We start from the raw sequence: 6,858 nt of genomic DNA, 5'->3' as shown, positions 1-6,858 counted from the left end.
AAACACACAAGTACACTTCAAATAGCAATGCGTTTTAGTCAAGGCAGTGGCACAGACACTCTCTTCTTTATCTTTCCGCAAGCAACATGTTATTAATGCCAGCCATTTGTAAATGAAGCTTTGAAGAACTTTCAGCTTGGAGGCATCAGGTGTGAGCAGACTACTAACTGCGCGGATGACAGACAAACAACACTAGCTACTGTACATGAACCATTTCATCTGGAGAGTAAGTTGACATGTTGAAACGGCTTGCCATATGTGGATCGGAAGTAGAGATTCAGGTTTACTATTAAATTATCCGCATATCCAGAGCATCGCAGTGTAGGCTACTTCCAAATGTCGATATCGGTCTGCTCGTAACAGGTGGAGCTCATTTCACTCCATCCGTCCGCCTGAGAAGTGGCATTTATGGGCAACCAGGTTGACAAACTGTCACACCTAAGTTACGCCGAAGTTCCCACGACAGACCCGAACGGATTCGACGCCGAAGAAGACGTCCCGCGGATCGGGGTCTCGTACATTTTCGCGGCGGACGACGACGAACTGGACGATCGTCATGTCGATGGATCGGAGCAGAATCAGGAAGAGAAGCACTACGACAAACGAAACGAGCTGGGCTGCGCCGTTTATCATCGCGACGAGTGTATTTACGAGAAGAGTGTCATCGCGAAAGACACAGAGACTCTCAGCCCGGAGAATGTATTAAACAAGTGTAAGCCCGGGGATCTGCTGGAGTTCGTGTCCACCGGGCAGTACCCGCACTGGGCTGTGTACGTCGGCGACTTTCAGGTGGCGCACCTGCACCGGGCGGAGGTCAAGAACAGTTTCCTGACCGATGCCAGCCAGGGCAGGAGGGGAAGGATCGTGAACGAGCTGTATAAATTCAAAGCCCTCAGTCCCGAGGTGGTGGTGCAGAACGCGATGGAGCAGGTCGGGACGAAAGACGGAGAATTGAGTTGGAGAAACTCAGAGTGTTTCGCCGCCTGGTGCAAATTCGGTAAACGCGAGTTTAAAATGGGAGGAGAGATACGCATCGGAAAACAACCGTACAGATTAAAGCTGCTTTTGCCTGATAAGCAGTCGCATGTGCTGGAGTTTCAGAGTTTGGAGGATGTGATCATGGAAAAGAGGAGAAACGATCAGATCGGTAAAGCGGCTGTTATTCAAGAACTGGCTCAACATTTGAGCAACAGCGGAAGCAGCAGGAGTGAAGCAAACGTTCAATGACATGCAACAGGTTGAGGACAGATATGGAGCATTCAATGTGTTGATCTCTGACATCACGCGTTATGATGATAAATGCATACATTTTAAGTCTTAAAAGTGTATTTTCAGTCGGATAATTTTGTTTCAAATAGACTGGCTCTCAAGAACTGTTCTCTATTATGTACAAGGCTCTATGAGTTATATAAATCACCATATGTGGACCATACTTTCTGAAAGTTTTAGCACAAGAAAGTAAATCATGACTGAATCCACCAAGTCTGCCCTCCTACTGAGTTATTCCTCCTTTTCTCATCTCCTTTTTTCACACTTTTTACAACATTGAATATTTCTCAGGGTAGGTTTATGTTCTAAAGTCAGTTTCTGCAGAGTAACATGGCAACAAAAAAAAGCTGTTGAACATTTTCACCATTTTCACCATTATTGCCCAAGAATAAAGTTACAGGTCACTGAATATACTGAGTGAATACACTCAGTGACCACTTTATTAGGTACACCTCTACACCTACTTATTCATGCGATTATCTAATCAGACAGTCATGTGGCAGTAGTGCAGTGTATAAAATCATCCAGATACAGGTCAGGACCTTCTGTTAATGTTCACGTCAACCATCAGAAGGGGGCATTGTTGAAATCACAGTGATTTCAACAATGCCTTCACTTCCCCTCCATCACCACCACCAAAACCAAATCTACACCTCTCTTTAAAACTTCTACATTAACCAGACTAATTTAAGCTTTTGACCAAAATTTGAAGGGTAAAAAAAATTTGAGGCACAATACAATTCATGAAACGACAAAAATATCAAACATTGTTTTGGCCAACAAATATTGTAATTGATACATTTCATAAATTTATGACATTAAAAACACATTTGACATCCTGATCTGACATTAAAGGTACTGTACATTCCGGGTTTAATACAAATTAAGCTCAATCGACAGCATTTGTGGAAAAATGTTGATTACCACAAAATATTCTGACTCATCTCCTCCTTTTCTTAAAAAAAAAAAAAGTCAATGTTACTTGTAATGTTACAGTTGTTTTAGGATTTAAGGGTTTACATCATTAAGACACCATGGCAACAAAGTTGTAAAACTGAATATAACTTTACACAGAAATGGTTAGTAAGCGATTTTATAACACAAACATTGTTTGCGTCTTATGACTATACTTTTGAAATAATTTGTATTTTAACATTTACAGATTGGCCACATTGACTTCCATTGTAAGTGCCTTACTGTACCCTCGATTTTTGCCTTTGTTTAAAGGAGTCATAAGTCAGAATTTATTTATATGGTTAGCAACATTATACCTTAAATGCTGTCGATTGAGCTTAACTTATTGAATCTTTTTGAAAAATCTGCCATCATAATATGCTTTAATGTATGCCGGTGGTTTTATCATGTTTGCTTGCTTACATAGAGCTTAAGATAGCTATAACAAAATATAACATTAAACATTTCTTTGGGGGGTAGAATTCACAAAAATATATTCTAATATAAGTGGTTTTTGAAGCAGGTATTTGAAACTAACATAGAAATCTACTGCCAGAGAAAACACAGTATTTGCCCTCCAAACTCTCCACAACTTGGGCCAGTGGTAGCTCAGCTGTTAAGGCTCTGGGTTACTGACTGAAAGGTTGGGGGTTCAAAGTTGGGGGGACCCTATCTGCTCCAGGGGTGCTGTTTCATGGCTGACCCTGCGCTCTGACCCCAGCTTAGTTGGGATATGCGAAAACAACTGCATTTCATTGGCTCTGTACCTGTACTCTGCACAATAAAGTTGAATCTTATCTTATTATTTGCAATGCTGCCAAAGTTGGATTGGTCCTCCCACTTGTGAAGTTGAATCTGTGCCTGTGTGTGTGAATTGAATTAGAGATTACTGATCAAACTGGTTAATAATCAGTCATATAATGGCCTATAGGCTATGCTTTTTTTCATCACTGCTTCAAAACACTAAAATACGGGGCTATGCTTTTTTCATCACTCCTTCAAAACACTAAAATACGATTCCTGAGAAGTGCCACAGGTATTAGTTCACAGAAGTGAGCCATTCAGCCGTGAGATTTTGAGATGTTGATCAGTCAAATGTTTTGTCCAAACTGGAATTTGACCTCCAACTTTGCTTATGAGAAAGCACCAGGTGGACATTCTGAACAGTCAGCAACACACAATGGCACATAATGTCACAGTGACTTATGTCAACAGGAGAATTGCCTTTGAGATACGCCATATATGACGTGTTTTGTTGGAGGAGGAAAGGGTGTTTTATTATTTGCGCCCAATCGCACTGCTACAGGGCCACACTCGGTAAACAAAGTGATGCTGGGGAACAGGGAAGTAATTACAACTGCCATACTTTGAGTGAGTAATGGTTGCCCACAATGGCAACAAGACACTCTTTGTGAGTCATTGGAAAGCCAACACTATTGCCAGTTTGAGACAACAGTCCCCCGATGAGCATTTAGTCAGTAATGATTTAAATGTGATCTGATTCAATGCAACTGTTCTTTGTGAACTGAGTACTGGTTTCTGTCCCCTTGCTTATCTGTGTGAGTTGGTGATATTTCCCAAATAGTATGTGATCTTATTTTTGCTCCAGTATTGCTTTGCATGTTTTAAGTACAGTATAATATTAGGTCACAGATACAGATTTGATAATGAGGAGAGCCTTCATGTTTCTCGGCAGTCCAAAATGACCAGATATCAAATACTTTTGTGTTCCCTAGAAAAATGTATATTCAAAATCTCATCAGCCACTCTATTTTCATAACAAAGTCCGGGAGGAACGTGTTCATTTAATCTGACCGACCACATATATAACAGCTGCTTAAACGGAGGTAAGCAGCAACGATACTTCCGGCATCCCTCCACCACCCCAACTCCCCCTGTCTATTCATTAATAACTAAACTAAGCCCGTGGGGGTATTTGAGCTTGGGTCACATCTTGAGCCTCAAGCCCTCCGCCAGGGACAGTGAGCCAAACACATTCACTATATTCATTGCAGGATTAGTTTAACTTGTGAACTAATTAATAAAAAATACAAAAATTAGGAATATATAATTTTTTTTTAAAGAATATGTGATAGAATTTGAATAACAATTGAACTTATAAGAAACATCTGCCAATCAAGCAATTCTTATTATAGAACTTTAATAATTATAACTAAAATGTAGGAACCATGAATTAACATTTTCATATTAAACAAAAAGTTTGACTGCAGTCAAATATTTCAAACATTAGTCCTGTCAGCCAGAACCAAACAATCAAAGCATAAAAATGTTCCTTAAGCCAAAGAACACCATTGTTTAGACAACGACATGGTCATTGTTGTCACACACATGACCATAATGAAAAAAATCCAGGATGTCTGTCCCCTTCAGATTTTTGGCTGGTTGTTGTGCATGAGACGTTAGAGGAGAGTAGAGAAAGATGAGCCAATTTTTACATACATTGTCTCCTATATACAAGAAAAAATTAGATGGAGGCAAATTGAATAGAGTGAATAGAACATGCATATGTAATGTTGTACCTAACTACATTTGCTATGGCACAACAGTCATTAAACATCGAATGCAAAAAAACACTTTTTGTTTTAAATAAAAATATGCTTCCCTCTTTCCCATGTGCTTCTCTTCACACCCAGATAGAGCCTTCTTACAAGTTCACATGACTGAAAGTATGTACAGTTGCCTAGATAAAATGGGTGGGTCAATTTACCCACAAGCTCATCTAACCCCACTCTCCACTATTGGTCATTCAGTGTTTCAGGGAAAAAGACTAACAATAAAGAGGTCATAAAGAGGTCCGAGATTAAAAACTTGCTAAAAGTTACCAAATTTTGTTTTCTTTTGTTTAACAACATTAACTTATAATGGTCAAATATTACTTTTCTTTGTGCTCACGTCTTGTGGATTGCATATTGTCAATAGCTGTGTCTGTCGCGCTAATGCCTGGCAGGCTGTTGGGCTCATTAATATTAATCACGTTGTCTGCGTTAGCCCGAACTGATTTGCTGAATCAAAACGGGGACTGTGACGTTTGAGGGCTAACCAATGGGATTGCCGCTTTTGTGTAAGTTCCGCCCACTGCCGAAGCAACCAGACGGCAGAAGCTTAAAAGTGCCCTCGCACTACGATTAAGCAAAATAATTGTAATTACAAATAAGCAAATAAAAAATTGAATTATCTCAAAAAGGTATTAAAAATATTCCTTTAAATAAAATATACCCATTGACACATTCGTCAAGTCACTTTGTCCTTAGCTTACCTTAGATAACCTGGGTTGAGGTGAACCTGAGTGACTAATTTCTCAGTTATTAAATGGTTTGAAAATATTTTCAAACATGTTTTACCAAAACTTTTTTCACACTTCTCATTATCTCTTCACACCTGAGTCATTATTTTAATCCACTATTTTTAGCTGCGTTGTCTGAAGCGTTCAATTTGATCATATTTTAATTATGTCCTGCAGTCACGATTTTCTTGCAAATTACCATGCAAGGTACCAGCGTGTCCTTTAATGATATACCTTTGATATCCTTAGGGGTTTACAAAGTGCCCACTTAAATTGTTTAAAGCCATATTTAAATTATGCAAATATTGACGATTAAGCCGCTACCAGCTTTATGACACCTGCATTTGTTGTCATAATGGTGGAAGGAATGACTCAGAATTCTGGCGTGATTGTATCACGGTAACACCAAATTAAATACCTCTAACGCCAGCCTCCCATGTGCTTCACTAGACACACATGAGAGACACTACAGAGGATACCAGTTTAAGTGCAGCAATAAATAGGAAGGAAGTTCTTGCAGTCAATTTGCTTTTTCACCTCTCATATTTTGAGTCTTTCTGTGTTAAAGAGGTAAACAAGAAGCAGCTGCTGTTACTATTGTTGATAGCCTGTTTCAGCGTATGCCACATTTTTTCAAAATTTTATGAGCCAAATAATGAGCAAAAATTCCTTTTATTATTCAACCCAATACAGGATAAGCTCAAGAAAAAGTTGGCCATGTCTTGAATACTTGCAAAACAAGTCCCTGCACAATGCAGAGTAGGCAACTAGAGTATAAAGCACTGTATAGAGATCTAAACAGGTGAAGGATGTCATTGAGAGAGAAAAAAATATTACAGAATGAACATAACATGCTCATCAATAGAACTGAGGCAGAACATTACATAGCTGGGCCAACTGCTTGGAAGAAGTTAAAGAAATATTCTGGTTTCAATACAAGTTAAACTCAATTGACAGCATTTGTGGCAGATGTTGATTGGCACAAAAAACAAAGAGAAGAGGCAAAAATCGAAGTTACAGTGAGGCAATATTTGGACAGTTTAAAGGCAGAAATGTGAAGCTTATAATTTTATAAAAGTACTTGCAATAATTCTTCTGTTACAACTTGTGTATTATTTGAGCTGTAAAGTTTTTTTTACAGCGTTACAAGTTCATGGCAAAGCAGTTGAAAAATTGGATATCAATTTACACAAATTTAGGTTAGTGAGCGATTTTATCACTAATCATGTTAACATGCATAATGTTACCATTTTGTGGCTAAACAGTAAGTATTTGAAAGTTCACGGCTTGGCCCCATTAACTTCCATTGTAAGTGCCTCACTGGAACCCAG

General features: G+C 38.9%; 1 protein-coding gene across 1 annotated transcript; it reads left to right on the top strand.

Moving 5' to 3' along the window:
• Positions 1-2,996, top strand: lratd2a (LRAT domain containing 2a). The gene has a single exon (XM_052136404.1). The coding sequence runs from the start codon at positions 409-411 to the stop codon at positions 1,225-1,227; it is 819 nt and encodes a 272-aa protein (XP_051992364.1). The 5' UTR covers positions 1-408; the 3' UTR covers positions 1,228-2,996.
• Positions 2,997-6,858: the final 3,862 nt, after the last annotated feature.

Source organism: Xyrauchen texanus, chromosome 10 (assembly GCF_025860055.1).
Source record: "Xyrauchen texanus isolate HMW12.3.18 chromosome 10, RBS_HiC_50CHRs, whole genome shotgun sequence".
Classification (NCBI taxonomy): Eukaryota; Metazoa; Chordata; class Actinopteri; order Cypriniformes; family Catostomidae; genus Xyrauchen; species Xyrauchen texanus.
This window is presented reverse-complemented; position numbering and strand designations above follow the sequence as displayed.

Excerpts from the sequence above, each read along its gene's own strand:
- lratd2a (XM_052136404.1), top strand. The coding sequence starts at position 409 with ATGGGCAACCAGGTTGACAAACTGTCACACCTAAGTTACGCCGAAGTT.